General features: G+C 47.9%; 1 protein-coding gene across 2 annotated transcripts; it reads left to right on the forward strand.

The window, feature by feature from the left end:
• The first annotated feature begins 181 nt into the window (after positions 1–181).
• On the forward strand, positions 182–5,018 carry c34h15orf48 (chromosome 34 C15orf48 homolog). Of its 2 annotated transcripts, none has more exons than XM_067971202.1 (5): positions 182–281; positions 428–485; positions 985–1,073; positions 1,608–1,668; positions 4,307–5,018. In XM_067971202.1, exons 2-5 carry the CDS (start codon positions 447–449, stop codon positions 4,373–4,375), a joined length of 258 nt encoding a protein of 85 aa, XP_067827303.1. In that variant the 5' UTR covers positions 182–281; positions 428–446; the 3' UTR covers positions 4,376–5,018. The 2 variants fall into 2 exon arrangements, with proteins under 2 accessions (XP_067827303.1, XP_067827304.1); XM_067971203.1 differs by having other exon boundaries at positions 256–298.
• Positions 5,019–19,026: the final 14,008 nt, after the last annotated feature.

Consider the following 19,026-nt stretch of genomic DNA (forward strand, 5'->3'; position numbering starts at 1 on the left):
CCCTCCTTTCTCTGGCTCCAGCTGTGTGTTTAGGTTTCTGTGCAACATCTGTATGTGAGTGTGCTTTTCTGTCTGTCTCTGTCAGTCTATCGATTGGTTGGTTGTCTGTGTCCGGGTTTCTGTGCCATTCCGCCTGCGGCCAGCAGGGTGCGCGCATCTCCAGCGATATCGGTATCGACATTAATCGATTTGCTGCTGGATCCTGACTCCGTCACCGGACACAATATCACAATCAGGAAGTAAAACATTTTACAGCTGAACTAGTTCACCGCGCCTTGGGGGTAAGAGCTGAGACAAAGTAAATTAAAGGAGCATTTCTGTTGCTATTGTTTATAAATTATTACTAAATTAATCTAAAGATAATTTATTCACTTCACTCTGAAGAGAATTAGTAATAATTTTCCTATTCCCTTCTTCTAATAACCAGGACACTTTACCCAGTAAACATGTTGCGATTTTTCACACTGCTCCGAAAAAGGAAAGAGGTGAGTTTATTTCACATTTGAATTATTTAGAGTTTAAGTTTCTTTAGCAAAAGTTTTCTCTTTAAATTACTTGTCTTTATGACTGTCTCAAAATTCCGCTCATTTAAAATGTTAATTCCTCCTTAACCTGTAAAATTAAATTTCATTTTGGACATTAATCCAACCACAGTAACATTAATAAAACAAAGTAACTTTAATCCACAGTAACATTAATAAAACAAAGTAACTTTAATCCACAGTAACATTAATAAAACAAAGTAACTTTAATCCACAGTAACATTAAGCTACTGTTGCTTCCGCATTCATGCTGCTACCTTTGTAATCTTGATGCCCTCAGTGAGTTGCGATTATTTCACCCCGACACAGGAACAGACATCAGTCGCACACAATCAATCCGCACTTTAATTTGTTGTTAATTTCTCAGGCCCTCAGACATACATTGGCTCTTTGTTGTGATTATTGCTCTGTGTTGTGACCGTCTGTCCCTCTCACTCCTCAGCTCATCCCTCTGGTCGCTCTCATGTCCCTCGCTGGGACTGCGGCCACGAGTGTCTGCATCTACTTCCTCAGCACCAAGACGGACATCATGTGAGAGTCGCGCCCACCCAGGGGGCCAGCGGTTGTAATCCACTGCATTACTGCTCGTTATTAACCATTTGTTATTTTACAGTTTACTTGTAGCAGATTTTTATTTCCTTTAAGTCTGGATTTGACTTTAGTAAAAACTGACTCCTCCCGGCAAAAGGGAAGAGGAGCATTTTAAAAAATCGAATAGACAGAACTTGTTGCAAATTTTGAACTGTAAAGTTTGGAGCCCTGAGCTGTGTTTTACACTGTGTGGGAGCGGGTGGGGACTGTGTGGGAGTGGGTGGGAGCGGGTGGGACTGGGTGGGGACTGTGTGGGAGTGGGTGGGGAGCATGTGGGAGCGGGTGGGACTGGGTGGGAGTGGGTGGGGAGCATGTGGGAGTGGGTGGGACTGGGTGGGAGCGGGTGGGACTGTGTAGAACATTCAGGTATGAAATGGAATGAATTTATTTCTAGACTGTGACACCCAATCACTTTTTAAATGGACGATGAAATAGTTCGAACCTGTTTCTAAGATTATTTTCACTCTGTTGTAGACTCAATAAGACGAATAATCCGACTCCGTGGGAAAATGTGGATCCGACCAAACCCCAGAAGGTACCCGATCATTATTTGTACTTTTAAAATCGGAGATGCTGGGACTGGCCGGTCTCTGTGCTGCTCCCAGGCCGCACTTCCATTACCAAAGCCTGGTGATTCCCAGTAACACCCAGCATTAGGCAATAACAGAAGGAATGAGAGGAAGGGTGTGGGCTGAATATTACCAGCCTCCCTGGAGAGAATCACAGTGACTAATGCATTAAAGTAAACTCTGGCAGCCAGCCAGTCTGTGAGCCAGAACTCAAGACTGATGCTGGTGGTTTGTGGCTGAGGGGCAGAAGATGCAGTGTCTTTGGGCAGCAATGGGTGTGATCAGCACTGTAGGGTCCTAACATAATGTCAGCGCCATCCTCCTGGATTGAGGGTAAACAAAGATCACAGTTACACAGACCTCCTCCTTATCCCTTCAAATCAAGGATATCTGTAATCATCTCTCCCAGGATGCTGCTGATCCCACCCCACACAGGGAGCACCTAATAAATTCATCGTCACTAATCCCCCTACCTGAGTATAGAATCGAGACATAAAATTGAAATACATTTGCATCTCTCCTCGTTCTCAGTGCAGGGTCACTGGATGTCTCTGGGCCCCCGGTGCAGGGTCACTGGATGTCTCTGGGCCCCCGGTGCAGGGTCACTGGATGTCTCTGGGTCCCCGGTGCAGGGACACTGGATGTCTCTGGGTCCCCGGTGCAGGGACACTGGATGTCTCTGGGTCTCGGTGCAGGGTCACTGGATGTCTCTGGGTCCCTGGTGCAGGGACACTGGATGTCTCTGGGTCCCCGGTGCAGGGTCACTGGATGTCTCTGGGCCCCCGGTGCAGGGTCACTGGATGTCTCTGGGTCTCGGTGCAGGGTCACTGGATGTCTCTGGGCCCCCGTGCAGGGTCACTGGATGTCTCTGGGCCCCCGGTGCAGGGTCACTGGATGTCTCTGGGCCCCCGGTGCAGGGTCACTGGATGTCTCTGGGCCCCCGGTGCAGGGTCACTGGATATCTCTGGGCCCCCGGTGCAGGGTCACTGGATGTCTCTGGGTCTCGGTGCAGGGTCACTGGATGTCTCTGGGTCTCGGTGCAGAGTCACTGGATGTCTCTGGGTCTCGGTGCAGGGTCACTGGATGTCTCTGGGCCCCCGGTGCAGGGTCACTGGATGTCTCTGGGCCCCCGGTGCAGGGTCACTGGATGTCTCTGGGCCCCCGGTGCAGGGTCACCGGATGTCTCTGGGCCCCCGGTGCAGGGTCACTGGATGTCTCTGGGTCCCCGGTGCTGGGTCACTGGATGTCTCTGGGTCTCGGTGCTGGGTCACTGGATGTCTCTGGGCCCCGGTGCAGGGTCACTGGATGTCTCTGGGCCCCCGGTGCAGGGTCACTGGATGTCTCTGGGTCTCGGTGCAGGGTCACTGGATGTCTCTGGGCCCCCGGTGCAGGGTCACTGGATGTCTCTGGGCCCCCGGTGCAGGGTCACTGGATGTCTCTGGGCCCCCGGTGCAGGGTCACTGGATGTCTCTGGGTCTCGGTGCAGGGTCACTGGATGTCTCTGGGTCTCGGTGCAGGGTCACTGGATGTCTCTGGGCCCCCGGTGCAGGGTCACTGGATGTCTCTGGGCCCCCGGTGCAGGGTCACTGGATGTCTCTGGGCCCCCGGTGCAGGGTCACTGGATGTCTCTGGGTCTCGGTGCAGGGTCACTGGATGTCTCTGGGCCCCCGGTGCAGGGTCACTGGATGTCTCTGGGCCCCCGGTGCAGGGTCACTGGATGTCTCTGGGCCCCCGGTGCAGGGTCACTGGATGTCTCTGGGCCCCCGGTGCAGGGTCACTGGATGTCTCGGTGCAGGGTCACTGGATGTCCACTTTGTTCTCAGTGTTGTGAGGAGAGTGTTTGGGGCCAATGCGCTGTTGCTCCTACATCCCATGTCGACTTTGAGCAGACATTTTGTGTTGCCATGGCATCATTAATGGGAAGGGCTGAATTCTAATCCCCATTGATGATGTAATTGTCTTGGAGCTTTCTGCTCACGGGAGCAGTTTTACTTTACAACAAGAACCAACAATACAACACTCCATATATACCGTTATGTGACTGGCTTGTAATCTCCTCCCCCTCCACAATTGAGAAAAAACAGTAATCACAGAGTGGGCGGGGCATTGGTGGCGCAGAGTGGGCGGGGCATTGGTGGCGCAGAGTGGGCGGGGCATTGGCGGCGCAGAGTGGGCGGGGCATTGGCGGCGCAGAGTGGGCGGGGCATTGATGCTTATTGGCCACACACTTTGTAATCATTTATTTAGCATATATCTGGGGTTGCTCACCCTCGAGGATTGTTCTGGAGTCTCCAGGAATTAAAGATTAATCTCCCCGACTCTGCTGCGAGCAACACCCTGGGAACGTCACAGGGGCAATAAAAAAAAGTTGTGTGTTTTTTACATTTTCTTTGAACACTTTTATTTATTAGCTTTAAAATATTGGAAATGGGAATTAAGGCTGTTTGAGTGAGTCAAGAATTATCCAATCGGATAATTCTAATATAGCTGGACAGCAATTAGTATTCTTAGAACTGATATCATTTGTTTTGTTAAAATGTTTGCATTAATGCCTGAGAGCTGAAGCCAGTTAAACCTCCCCTTGTGTCTCCTGTTCTCATGCAGCTAATGACAGTCACTCAGAAGTGGGAGCCTGTGGAGGAGCTGCAGATGGTGAAAGGTTACAGCAAATGAGCGCATGGATTATTGATCCCCGATCAATCTGCCAGTGTAATTTCTGCACAAACCCGGCCATGGAACAGGGCAGAAATGCTCTGTTACAGTTTTAGGACTTCATCACATCGTCAATGTTTCTGCCTCTGTCACTCCCCTCCCCCCTCCCCCACCCCCCTCCCCCCTCCCTCCAGTTCAGTCTCTGGCACTTCCCTCACTCTCCCTCCCTCCCTCCCTCCTCCTGCAGTTCTGCTGCTGGCACCCTTATCTCCCTCCCTCCCTCCCTCCCTATCTCCCTCCCTCCCTCCCTCCCTCCCTATCTCCCTCCCTCCCTCCCTCCCTCCCTATCTCCCTCCCTCCCTATCTCCCTCCCTCCCTCCTTATCTCCCTCCCTCCCTCCCTCCCTATCTCCCTCCTTATCTCCCTCCCTCCCTCCCTCCCTATCTCCCTCCCTATCTCCCTCCCTCCCTCCCTCCTCCTGCAGTTCTGCCTCTGTCTGAAGATCATTCTTCAGAATGAATCATTCCCACAGCCATCACCAGAAAGTGAAGGCTCCGTCTCCGTCTCCAGAGGAACATCCAGCAGTTTACACGTTGTCCAGTGAGGGTCATTCCCGTGTATTAAAAAATAAATATTAGAGTAAAATAAACAATGTACAATTTAACTGTGGTCAGAGTTTGTAATTAAAAGCAAAATTAGAGTTTTAGATCACAATTTCGTATTTCACATTTCAAATGACTTTTATTCTTAGCTTCCATGGATTCACTCTCACCTCCTGGATCCTGAACACTGGTTGAAGTTAAGAACATAAGAAATAGGAGCAGGAGTAGGCCATTTGGCCCCTCGAGCCTGCTCCGCCATTCAATCAGATCATGGCTGATCTTCGACCTCAACTCCACTTTCCTGCCCAATCCCCATATCCCTTCATTCCTCTAGAGTCCAAAAATCCATCGATCTCAGTCTTTAATATATTCAATGACTCAGCATCCACAGCCCTCTGGGGTAGAGAATTCCAAAGATTCACAACCCTCTGAGTGAAGAAATTCCTCCTCATCTCGGTCTTAAATCATATCTTGCAACTATCCCCCCTTCTTCTAGACTCTCCAGCCAGGGGAAACACCCTCTCAGCATCTACCCTGTCAAACTCCCTCAGAATTTTATATGTTTCAATGAGATCACCTCTCATTGTTCTAAACTCCAGAGAGTATCGGCCCATTCTACTCAATCTCACCTCTTGGACAACCCTCTCATCCCAGGAATCAATCTAGTGAACCTTTGTTGCACCACCTCAAAAGCAAGTATATCCTTCCTTAGGTAATGAGACCAAAACTGTAAGCTTGGTTTGGTCAGTAAATGTCATCACTCCCTCAGTGCACACTCTGCACTTAAACCATTCTGTCCATTTATTTGATATCAGGCATTTTGCCTTTTACACAAAACTTCATGTAGTTAATAATGTTTTTTTGGGATTCCTGGAGTAGGACAAACGAAACAGCTTTCTCCAAATTGCACAGAATCTCATTATGTGTACACCTGTACGTGGGGGTGTACACCAGTGCATGGCCATGTATATCACAGCTTTCCCAGCCCGTGTACCACCTACACTCAACCTCCTCCAGCGCCATTCCAAGCAGCCTCGAGGAGGAACATCTGAATGCTAGGGTAATTTCTCCCTCTGGACCCCCATCCCCCAGGCTGAGATATGAGGCCCCTGCTCCCCACAGCAAGTCAGTGTGCCTTTAATATTCAATATTGGAAATACATTTTGTAAGTTGCATGCAAGTGTTATTAGCGGGGTGGGGGGGGGGTGAAAGAGGTTCCATCTCTGTAGGAAGCAGTAGTAGAGATCCACCGTGCTAAATGGGAAAGATTCAGAACAGATCTAGCAGCTCAAAACTGGGCATCCATGAGGCGCTGTGGGCCATCAGCAGCAGCAGAATTGTATTCCAGCACAATCTGTAACCTCATGGCCCGGCATATTCCTCACTCTACCATTACCAACAAGCCAGGGGATCAACCCTGGTTCAATGAGGAGTGTAGAAGAGCATGCCAGGAGCAGCACCAGGCGTACCTAAAAATGAGGTGCCAACCTGGTGAAGCTACAACTCAGGACTATATGCATGCTAAACAGCGGAAGCAACATGCTATAGACAGAGCTAAGCAATTCCACAACCAACGGATCAGATCAAAGCTCTGCAGTCCTGCCACATCCAGTCGTGAATGGTGATGGACAATTAAACAACTAATGGGAGGAGGAGGCTCTGCAAACATCCCCATCCTCAATGATGGCGGAGTCCAGCACGTGAGTGCAAAAGACAAGGCTGAAGCGTTTGCAACCATCTTCAGCCAGAAGTGCCCAGTGGATGATCCATCTCAGCCTCCTCCCGATATCCCCACCATCACAGAAGCCAGTCTTCAGCCAATTCGATTCACTCCACGTGATATCAAGAAATGGCTGAGTGCACTGGATATAGCAAAGGCTATGGGCCCCGACAACATCCCGGCTGTAATGCTGAAGACTTGTGCTCCAGAACTAGCCGGGCCTCCAGCCAAACTGTTCCAGTACAGCTACAACACTGGCATCTACCCGACAATGTGGAAAATTTCCCAGGTATGTCCTGTCCACAAAAAGCAGGACAAATCCAATCCGGCCAATTACCGTCCCATCAGTCTACTCTCAATCATCAGCAAAGTGATGGAAGGTGTCGTCGACAGTGCTATCAAGCGGCACTTACCAATAACCTGCTCACCGATGCTCAGTTTGGGTTCCGCCAGGACCACTCGGCACCAGACCTCATTACAGCCTTGTTCCAAACATGGACAAAAGAGCTGAATTCCAGAGGTGAGGTGAGAGTGACTGCCCTTGACATCAGGGCAGTATTTGACCGAGTGTGGCACCAAGGAGCCCTAGTAAAATTGAAGTCAATGGGAATCAGGGGGAAAACTCTCCAGTGGCTGGAGTCATACCTAGCACAAAGGAAGATGGTAGTGGTTGTTGGAGGCCAATCATCTCAGCCCCAAGGCATTGCTGCAGGAGTTCCTCAGGGCAGTGTCCTAGGCCCAACCATCTTCAGCTGCTTCATCAATGACCTTCCCTCCATCATAAGGTCAGAAATGGGGTTGTTCGCTGATGACTGCACAGTGTTCAGTTCCATTCGCAACCCCTCAGATAATGAAGCAGTCCGAGCCCGCATGCAGCAAGACCTGGACAACATCCAGGCTTGGGCGCATAAGTGACAAGTAACATTCACGCCAGACAAGTGCCAGGCAATGACCATCTCCAACAAGGGAGGGTTTAACCACCTCCCCTTGACATTCAACGGCATTACCATCGCCGAATCCCCCACCATCAACATCCTGGGGGTCACCATTGACCAGAAACTTAAACTGGACCAGCCATATAAATACTGTGGCTACAAGAGCAGGTCAGAGGCTGGGTATTCTGTGGCAAGTAACTCACCTCCTGACTCCCCAAAGCTTTTCCACCATCTACAAGGCACAAGTCAGGAGTGTGATGGAATACTCTCCACTTGCCTGGATGAGTGCAGCTCCAACAACACTCAAGAAGCTCGACACCATCCAGAACAAAGCAGCCCACTTGATTGGCACCCCATCCAGCATCCTAAACATTCACTCCCTTCACCACCGGCGCACTGTGGCTGCAGTGTGGACCATCCACAGGATGCACTGCAGCAACTCGCCAAGGCTTCTTCGACAGCACCTCCCAAACCCGCAACCTCTCCCACCAAGAAGGACAAGAGCAGCAGGCACATGGGAACAACACCATCTGCACGTTCCCCTCCAAGTCACACACCATCCCGACTTGGAAATATATTGATGTATGCCTCGCCAGCGACGCCCACATCCCATGAACGAATAAAAAAAATCTGAGAAACATTGATCCATTGTTACATCTTATTATTTTTTATTGTAAATCTCCTATTCTCTATTCATGTCAGTTTGTTAACATAATGAGGTTTAACCAGAAAAAATGGGAAGTAGAAAGAATTAAAGGAAGTAAAAGGATATAACTTTTACAAGTACGGATTCGCTTCCTGTGTCGTGTCAGACTCAGAGTTGAGCAGTCTCCTGCAGATCGTCACATGATCACATTACATTAAACAATCTGCTGGAGGTGAAGAGTCAGAAGACAGAGAGCTGGTCAGTCACTCTCAGAAATGGGGGCCATGCCGCTTTGCAACATGACCCTCAGTGGCCCTGACGATATTGTCGTTTTTCTGTCACTGTCCAGTTTACGCCTCGAGTTGAAATGACAGGAGGTCCCAGAGTAACAAACAATTCAAGAACCTTCAATTGGCAGATTGGTTCGGGATTGTTTGGAGTCTGCTCCAGCTCAGGTGGAACAGTTTGAAGATTCCTTTCTGTGAAACTCTCAATTCATACAGAGGCTGTGAGGTCACAATCGGCAACCAAAAGCAACCCAGTTTCTTAAATCTTATTGTTCCTCAAGAAAATATTTGATTTATGAATCTCTTCTCTGAGCCAGCACCAAGCAATAAGAAAACTTTAGGCCTGTCTCAGATTCATCAGCTTTAAAGATACAAATATTTTTACCAGGGAGATGTGAGAGCCCTAATTTGATGAGGCTGTGTCATCCTCCGAGTCAGATAAACCTCCTCTGATCGTTTCTCACCACTGTCCTTATGTCATCGTTTATTATCAGGGCTACACCCCTCTCCTTTTCCATTCTGCCCGTCTTTTCTAAATGTCAAGTACCCTGGAATATTTAGTTCCCAACCTTAGTCACCCTGCAACCATGTCTCTGTAATGGCCATTAGATCAAACCCATTGATCTCTATTTGTGCCATTAATTCCTCTATCTTGTTACGAATGCTTCGTGCATTCAGATAAAGCGCCTTTAATTTTAACTTTTTACCATTTTTCCCTGCTTTGACCTTATTCGCTGATGCACTATTACCGTTACCGTCCCTTCCTGTCACACTTATCTTTACCCAAATCACTACATTGCTCTGTTGCCTTGACTTTTCTCATTAGCTCCCTCTTTCCCCAGTCCTGGTGCCAGTGCCCCATGAGTCGAATCCCCTGTCTCCCACACCACCCTTTGAGCCACATATTTAACTCTCTGATCTGTTTGTCCCAATGCCAATTTATGCGTGGCTCAGATAGCAATCTAGAGATTATTATCTTTGAGGTTCTGCTTATTAATTTAGACCCTCGTTCCTCAAACTGTCTCAGCAGAACCTCATTCCTAGTTCTACCTACGTTGTTGGTTCCTACATGGACCACGACAACTGGATCCTCCCCCTCATGCTCCAAGTTCTTCTCCAACCACGAGGAGATGTCCTTAACCCTGGCACCGGGCAGGCAACACGGCCTTCGGGACTCCCGCTCGTGGCTGCAGAGAACAGTATCTATCCCCTGACTATACTATCCCCTACCCTCCACATTCCTTTTCACTCCCCCCACTTGAATGGCCTCCTGTACCACGTGCTGTGGTCAGTTTGCCCAGCGTCCCTGCAGTCCTTGTTCTCATCCACACGGATAGCAATTGTTACTGTTCCATGTATCTCGGTCTAAATTCATTGTCTCTTTGCCCAAGAGAAGGAAGCAAAGGGATTGTTACTGGGAGGATGGACAGTCAGGGATCTACAGGAAAGGAAGGTTCACATTCAATTACTTACTGTCACAATTGAACATAAGAAATAGGAGCAGGAGTCGGCCATTCGGCCCCTCGAGCCTGCTCCGCCATTCAATCAGATCATGGCTGATCTTCGACCTCAACTCCACTTTGGAGTTTGGTTACTATAAAAATAAAATATAGCAGTCATTTTACACACAAGATCCCATAAGAACATAAGGAAGGATAGACTTGCCTTAGAGGCAGTCCCACGAAGGTTCACTAGATTAATTCCTGGGATGAGAGGGCTATCCTATGGGGTGAGATTGAGTAGAATGGGCCTATACTCTGGAGTTTAGAAGAATGAGAGGTGATCTCATTGAAACATATAAGATTCTGAGGGGGCTTGACAGGGTAGATGTTGAGAGGCTGTTTCTCCTGGCTGGAGAGTCTAGAACTAGGGGACATAGTCTCAGGATAAGGGGTCGGCTGTTTAGGACTGAGATGAGGAGGAATTTCTTCACACAGAGGGTTGTGAATTTTTGGAATTCTCTACCCCAGAGGGCTGTGGATGCTGAGTCATTGAGTATATTCAAGACTGAGATCGATAGATTTTTGGACTCTGGGGGAATCAAGGGATATGGGGATCGGGCGGGAAAGTGGAGTTGAGGATGAAGATCAGACATGATCTGATTGAATGGCGGAGCAGGCTCGAGGGGCCGTAGGGCCGACTCCTGCTCCTATTTCTTATGTTCTTATCCCACAAAGAGCGGCGAGATGAATGGTCAGTTAATCTGTTCTTTGGTGGTATTGGTTAAGGGAAGAATGTTGGCCTCAGGCCTAGCTACTTGATTGGTTCCCGGAATCTTTAACATCCACCAGACAAAGCTGTAAACCCTCGATTATATTTCAAATCCTCGAGTCAGACTTGAACACAACACCCTTCTGACTCAGGGACACGAGTTACTGCAAACTGGGCCATGCTGACAATAGTATATATATATACGAATATGGTATTGCTGCTCCACTTAAGCTGTTACATTAACCATGGCAGTATTTATGTGGGTTGGTGCAAGGATGTTATTCTGAGTAACACACCCATCTACTGGACAATCTTTGCAAATGTTTAAGAACTTGTATTTGTAGCACCTTTCAGGTCACCCCAAAGCACTGAGAGAGAAGGAATCAGAAAGAAAGAGACAGACTGACAGCAGAGAGCTGAGAGAGGTGTGAAGGAATCAGGGATGTGAAAATCCAAAGAAACTGATACATAATCCAAGAGTTGGAGAGAAGGGATTGAGATTATTCCGAAGGTTCAGAATTTACAGCAAAAGCATAAAACCAACCAACCTTTTAAGATGAGAGAGAGAGAGGGTCTGTGCACAAAATCAATCTGTTTTTTTATATGTAGTTTTGTTTTTAATTTTCCACTCTGACTGGTGATGGAGTCAAAACAGGATGTGGTTTATGAACAGCAGCGTCAGATTGGGAACATTTGGCTTCTAAAAGTACTTAAGAAGCCAGTCGTGGTACAAAGAGCAGTCTGTCCCTCTGCACCTGCTCCAGCCCTGTAAAAATCAGGAGTATGTGACCTCGAACTGAAGTCTCCCCCATTCTCTCCCTCTCCCCCTATTCTCTCCCTCTCTCACTCACCCCCATTCTCTTCCCCCATTCCCCCTCCCCCACATTCCCCCTCCCCCACATTCTCTCCCTCTCCCCATTCTCTCCCCCTCTCCCCCATTCTAACTCCCCTCCTCCCATTCTCTCCCTCTCCCCCCATTCCCCCCTCTCTCCCCATTCTCTCCCTCTTCCCCATTCCCCCTCCCCCCCATTCTCTCCCTCTTCCCCATTCCCCCTCCCCCCCATTCTCTCCCTCTCCCCATTCTCTCCCTCTCTCCCTCTCCCCCATTCTAACTCCCCTCCTCCCATTCTCTCCCTCTCCCCCCATTCTCCCCTCTCTCCCCTCATTCTCATTCTCCCCCCATTCTCCCCCTCTCTCTCCCCCAGTATTGAGGGCAGTAAACCTAACCCTTTGTTCTCTAGGATGAGGCGTTTTAAAAATCTCCTCTCACATTTACATTTTTCCCATTCTGGCCTCTCAGTCGATCAGCTCTTTCTCAGCTGCCGACTTAATTCCAGCCACTAGATGGCGCATCTGACTGCTCGACCGTGTGTGTCTTGCTCACTCAAACATCTTCCTCGGCTAAACCATCAGAATGTAAGGCCTTTCTGCCCATCGAAACTCATCCTTCTAGAACCCAACTCCTCCATTTTAGCATCTAGCAGTGTTTGAACTTCTGATTCTAGTCCCTAAGTGGCAGATTATTCCAAACATTCATCACTTGGAGTAAAGAAGTTCTTTCTAAAATTTGTTCTTTCACAAATTTAAACTTACATCCTCTGGTCCTGTTTTATGTCTTTCTTTGCAGTAATATTCCAGTTTACTTATCTATACCATTTAGCTTTTTTAACACACCTCATTAACCACCATCTCTCAGGTCTGTACAATTTGAATTGCCCCATTGTTCACACCGGGACTGGACCCTCTGCCCCGAAGTTTGTGACACATGACTGGAATTCTCTTTCAGCTGGGATCTGACCAATGAGCAACAAATTCTTAACATGAATCTGTAATTCTCTACCTCAACCCAGCTCCCCAGCCCCAATCCTAACCCTAAACCTGACCTTACTGCGAGATTAATTCAATCCCACTTATTGTATATTTAGAATGCAATTCTCAGCAAATGTGCAACACTTAACATTTATTTGTGTTAAATTTTCATTGCTCATTTTGTTCAGCCAGTCTAAATCTCCACAGTGAATCCACCCGCAGCTCCAGCTCCGAAATGCGGTTAGCCAGTAGCTGCAGCTGGACACACTTCCTGCACACATGGTTGCCAGGGACACCTGTAGTGTCCATGACTTCCCACATAGTGCAGGAGGAGCATATCACGGGTGCGAGCTCTGCTGCCATGACTTGCCTTAGATTTACACTGCGCTCACCTCTCAAACTCTCCTCCCGTTCTCGGGACTCTCCTTTTACCGCGATGCTGAGATTATCTGGAGAGCACATTCAGTGAGGTGGTCACACCACAGGTAAAATTTTCAGTTCCATTCGCAACCCCTCAAATAATGAAGCAGTCCGAGCTCACATGCAGCAAGACCTGGACAACATCCAGGCTTGGGCTCATAAGTGGCAAGTAACATTCACGTCAGACAAGTGCCAGGCAATGACCATCTCCAACAAGAGAGAGTCTAACCACCTCCCCTTGACATTCAATGGCATTACCATCGCCGAATCCCCCACCATCAACATCCTAGGGGTCACCATTGACTAAAAACTTAACTGGACCAGCCACATAAATAATGTGGCTACAAGAGCAGGTCAGAGGCTGGGTATTCTGTGGCGAGTGACTCACCTCCTGACTCCCCAAAGCCTTTCCACCATCTACAAGGCACAAGTCAGGAGTGTGATGGAATACTCTCCACTTGCCTGGATGAGTACAGCTCCAACAACACTCAAGAAGCTCGACACCATCCTGGACAAAGCAGCCCGCTTGATTGGCACCCCATCCACCACCCTAAACATTCACGCCCTTCACCACCGGCGCACTGTGGCTGCAATGTGCACCATCCACAGGATGCACTGCAGCAACTCGCCAAGGCTTCTTCGACAGCACCTCCCAAACCCGCGACCTCTACCACCTAGAAGGACAAGAGCAGCAGGCACATGGGAACAACACCACCTGCACGTTCCCCTCCAGGTCACACACCATCCCGACTTGGAAATATATCGCCATTCCTTCATCGTCGCTGGGTCAAAATCCTGGAACTCCCTTCCTAACAGCACTGTGGGAGAACCTTCACCACACGGACTGCAGCGGTTCAAGAAGGCGGCTCACCACCACCTTCTCAAGGGCAATTAGGGATGGGCAATAAATGCCGGCCTCGCCAGCGACGCCCACATCCCATGAACGAATATTAAAAAAAAGATTATGCAGGCAGAAAGGAAATGGGTGACCGCCAGGCAGAGTAAAAGGACTAGGCAGGTAGAGCAGGAGTCCCCTGGGGCCATCTCCCTCTCACAGATATTCTGCTTTGGATACTGTTGGGGGAGATGGCTTATCAGGGGAAAGCAGCAAGAGTCAAGTTCGGGACACCACGGGTGGCTCTGCTGCACAGGAGGGGAGGAAGAAGAGTGGCAGGGCTATAGTGATAGGGGATTCAATTGTAAGGGGAACAGATAGGCGTTTCTGCGGCCGCAAACGTGACTCCAGGATGGTATGTTGCCTCCCTGGTGCTAGGGTCAAGGATGTCACGGAGCGGCTGCAGGGCATTCTGGAGGGGGAGGGTGAACAGCCAGTAGTCGTGGTCCATATTGGTACCAACGACATAGGTAAAAAAAAAAGGGATGAGGTCCTGCAAGGTGAATTTAAGGAGTTAGGTGAATAATTAAAAAGCAGGACCTCAAAGGCAGTGATCTCAGGATTACTACCAGTGCCACGTGCCAGTGAGTATAGGAACAGGAGAATAGACAGGATGAATGGTGGCTGCAGGGATGGTGTAGGAGGGAGGGATTTAGATTCCTGGGACATTGGGACCGGTTTTGGGGAAGGTGGGACCTGTACAAGCGGGACGGGTTACACCCGAGCAGGACCGGGACCGATGTCCTCGCAGGGGTGTTTGCTAGTGCTGTTGGGGAAGGTTTAAACTAGAGTGGCAGGGGGATGGGAACCTGAGCAGGGAGACAGAGGAGGGGGAAACAAGGATAGAAACAAAAGACAGAAAGGGAAGAAGCAATAGTGGAAGACAGAGAAAACAAGGGCGAAAAACAAATAAGGTCATAGTGCAAAATAAAACTAAGATGACTAGCAATCTTAAAAAGACAAGTCTAAAGGCATTGTGTCTTAATGTGCGGAGCATTCGCAATAAGGTAGATGAATTAACAGCGTAGATAGATATTAACGGGTATGATATAGTTGCGATTACGGAGACATGGCTGCAGGATGTCCAAGGATGGGAACTGAACATCCAGGGGTATTCAATATTTAGGAAGGACAGGCAAAAAGGGAAAGGAGGTGGGGTAGCGTTGTTAGTAAAGGAGGAAATCAATGCAATAGTGAGGAAGGATATTGGCTCGGAAAATCACGATGTGGAATCTGTATGGGTGGAGCTAAGAAACACCAAGGGGCAGAAAACGTTGGTGGGGGTTGTCTATAGGCCCCCAAACAGTAGTGGAGATGTAGGGGAGGGCATTAAACAGGAAATTAGAGACGCATGCAAGAAGGGTACAACTATAATCATGGGTGACTTTAATCTACATATAGATTGGTCAAACCAAATTAGCAATAATACTGTGGAGGAGGAATTCCTGGAGTGTGTACGTGATGGTTTTCTAGACCAATACATTGAGGAACCAATTCGAGAACAGACGATTCTAGTCTGGGTATTGTGCAATGAGAGAGGATTAATTAACAATCTTGTTGTGCGGGGTCCCTTAGGAAAGAGCGACCATAACATGATAGAATTCCTCATTAAGATGGAGAGCGAAGTAGTTGAATCTGAAACTAGGGTCCTGAATCTAAATAAAGGAAATTATGAAAGTATGAGGTGTGAGTTGGCTATGATAGATTGGGGAACTTTACTAAAAGGGATGATGGTGGATAGGCAATGGCTAATATTTAAAGAACGTGTGCAGGAATTACAACAATTATTCATTCCTGTCTGGTGCAAAAATAAAACAGGAAAGGTGGCTCAACCGTGGCTTACAAAAGAAATTAGGGATAGTATTAGATCCAAAGAGGAGACATATAAAATTGCCAGAAAAAGCGACAAGCCTGAGGATTGGGAGCAGTTCAGAATTCAGCAAAGGAGGACAAAGAGATTGATTAAGAGGGGAAAAATAGAGTATGAGAGTAAACTAGCAGGGACATAAAAAATGACTGTAAAAGCTTCTATAAATATGTCAAGAGAAAAAGATTAGTGAAGACAAATGTAGGTCCCTTACAGTCAGAAATGGGGGAAATTATAATGGGGAACAAAGAAATGGCAGAACAATTAAACACATACTTTGGTTCTGTCTTCACAAAGGAGGACACAAATAACCTGCCAGAAATGTTAGGGAACCAAGGGTCTAGTGAGAGGGAGGAACTGAAGGAAACCAGTATTGGTAAAAAAATAGTGCTAGGGAAATTAATAGGGCTAAAGGCTGACAAATCCCCAGGGCCTGATAATCTACATCCCAGAGTACTAAAGGAAGTGGCCCTGGAAATAGTGGATGCATTGGTGATCATCTTCCAAATTTCTATAGACTCTGGAACAGTTCCTACAGATTGGAGGGTGGCAAATGTAACCCCACTATTTAAAAAAGGAGGGAGAGAAAAAACAGGGAATTACAGACCAGTTAGCCCAACATCAGTAGTGGGGAAAATGCTCGAGTCTGTTATAAAAGATGTGATAACAGAACACTTGGGGATTGGACAAAGTCAGCTTGGGTTTATGAAAGGGAAATCATGCTTAACAAATCTACTGGAGTTTTTTGAGGCTGTAACTAGTAGAATAGATAGGGGAGAACCAGTGGATGTGGTGTATTTGGATTTTCAGAAGGCTTTTGATAAGGTCCCACACAAGAGGTTAGTGTGCAAAATTAAAGCACATGGGATTGGGGGGAATATACTGGCATGGATTGAAAATTGGTTGACAGACAGGAAACAGAGAGTAGGAATAAACGGGTCTTTTTCTGGGTGGCAGGCAGTGACTAGTGGGGTACCGCAGGGATCAGTGCTTGGACCCCAGCTATTCACAATATATATCAATGATTTGGATGAGGGAACTGAATGTAACATTTCCAAGTTTGCAGACGACACAAAGCTGGGGTGGAATGTGAGCTGTGAGGAGGATGCAAAGAGGCTCCAATGTGATTTAGACAAGTTGGGTGAGTGGGCAAGAACATGGCAGATGCAGTATAACGTGGATAAATGTGAGGTTATCCACTTTGGTTGTAAAAACAGAAAGGCAGATTATTATCTGAATGGTGACAGATTGGGAAAAGGGGAGATGCAACGAGACCTGGGTGTCCTTGTACACCAGTCGCTGAAAGTGAGCATTCAGGTGCAGCAAGCAGTTAGGAAAGCGAATGGTATGTTGGCCTTCATTGCAAGAGGATTTGAGTACAGGAGCAGGGATATCTTACTGCAGTTATACAGGGCCTTGGTGAGACCACATCTGGTGTATTGTGTGCAGTTTTGGTCTCCTTATCTGAGGAAGGATGTCCTTGCCATGGAGGGAGTGCAGCGAAGGTTTACCAGACTGATTCCTGGGATGCCAGGACTGTAAGATTCTCAAAATTCACAGATCCCCCCAATAAACTCAGAGAAAAACCCTATAGAAATTCACCTTTTCCCTGAGTATGGAAAAACTGTGGACCCTGACTAAAATCCTAAGATGGAAGGATAGGTGAGAGGTCACCAGACGAAATCAACAACACACACACCGTGGAGCTTCATACATGTCTCTGTTTTAATGCAAAACGGAAAGCAGGGGGTCGACAATTACCCCCATTGAAAGTCATGATGTGGAGATGCCGGTGATGGACTGGGGTTGACAATTGTAAACATTGAAAGAGTTAACTGTTCCAGACATCATAGTCATAGAGTCATAGAGTTATACAGCACGGATAGAGGCCCTTCGACCCATCGTGTCCGCGCCGGCCATCAGCCCTGTCTACTCTAATCCCATATTCCAGCATTTGGTCCGTAGCCTTGTATGCTATGGCATTTCAAGTGCTCATCCAAATGCTTCTTGAATGTTGTGAGGGTTCCTGCCTCCACAACCCTTTCAGGCAGTGAGTTCCAGACTCCAACCACCCTCTGGGTGAAAAAGTTCTTTCTCAAATCCCCTCTAAACCTCCCGCCTTTTACCTTGAATCTATGTCCCCTTGTTATAGTACCCTCAACGAAGGGAAAAAGCTCCTTAGTATCCATCCTATCTGTGCCCCTCATAATTTTGTACACCTCAATCATGTCCCCCCTCAGCCTCCTCTGCTCCAAGGAAAACAAACCCAATCTTCCCAGTCTCTCTTCATAGCTGAAGCGCTCCAGCCCTGGTAACATCCTGGTGAATCTCCTCTGCACCCTCTCCAAAGCGATCACATCCTTCCTGTAGTGTGGCGACCAGAACTGCACACAGTACTCCAGCTGTGGCCTAACCAGTGTTTTATACAGCTCCATCATAACCTCCTTGCTCTTATATTCTATGCCTCGGCTAATAAAGGCAAGTATCCCATATGCCTTCTTTACCACCTTATCTACCTGTTCCGCCGCCTTCAGGGATCTGTGAACTTGCACACCAAGATCCCTCTGACCCTCTGTCTTGCCTAGGGTCCTCCCATTCATTGTGTATTCCCTTGCCTTGTTAGTCCCTCCAAAATGCATCACCTCGCACTTTTCCGGGTTAAATTCCATTTGCCACTGTTCCGCCCATCTGACCAACCCATCTATATCGTCCTGCAGACTGAGGCTATCCTCCTCGCTATTTACCACCCTACCAATTTTTGTATCATCAGCGAACTTACTGATCATACCTTTTACATTCATATCCAAGTCATTAATGTAGACCACAAACAGCAAGGGACCCAGCACCAATCCCTGTGGTACCCCACTGGCCACAGGCTTCCAGTCACAAAAACAACCTTCGACCATCACCCTCTGCCTTCTGCCACTAAGCCAGTTTTGTATCCAAAGTGTCAAGGCACCCTGGATTCCATGGGCTCGTACCTTCTTGACCAGTCTCCTGTGGGGGACTTTATCGAAGGCCTTACTGAAATCCATGTATACCACATCCACTGCGTTACCCTCATCCACACGCCTAGTCACCCCCTCAAAAAATTCAATCAAATTAGTCAGACATGATCTTCCCTTGACAAAGCCATGTTGACTATCCCTGATTAATCCTTGCTTCTCCAAGTGGAGACTAATTTTGTCCTTCAGAATTTTTTCCAATAATTTTCCTACCACTGATGTTAGGCTCACTGGCCTGTAGTTCCCCGGTTTTTCCCTACTCCCCTTCTTGAATA

Source organism: Heptranchias perlo, chromosome 34 (genome assembly GCF_035084215.1).
Source record: "Heptranchias perlo isolate sHepPer1 chromosome 34, sHepPer1.hap1, whole genome shotgun sequence".
Lineage (NCBI taxonomy): Eukaryota > Metazoa > Chordata > Chondrichthyes > Hexanchiformes > Hexanchidae > Heptranchias > Heptranchias perlo.

What these genes read in the sequence shown, in the direction of transcription:
- c34h15orf48 (XM_067971202.1), top strand. Translation starts at nt 447, where the DNA reads ATGTTGCGATTTTTCACACTGCTCCGAAAAAGGAAAGAG. An exon ending in TGCTCCGAAAAAGGAAAGAG is followed by an intron (nt 486 to 984) that starts GTGAGTTTATTT and finishes CTCACTCCTCAG; the next exon opens with CTCATCCCTCTGGTCGCTCT. An exon ending in ATCCGACCAAACCCCAGAAG is followed by an intron (nt 1,669 to 4,306) that starts GTACCCGATCAT and finishes GTTCTCATGCAG; the next exon opens with CTAATGACAGTCACTCAGAA.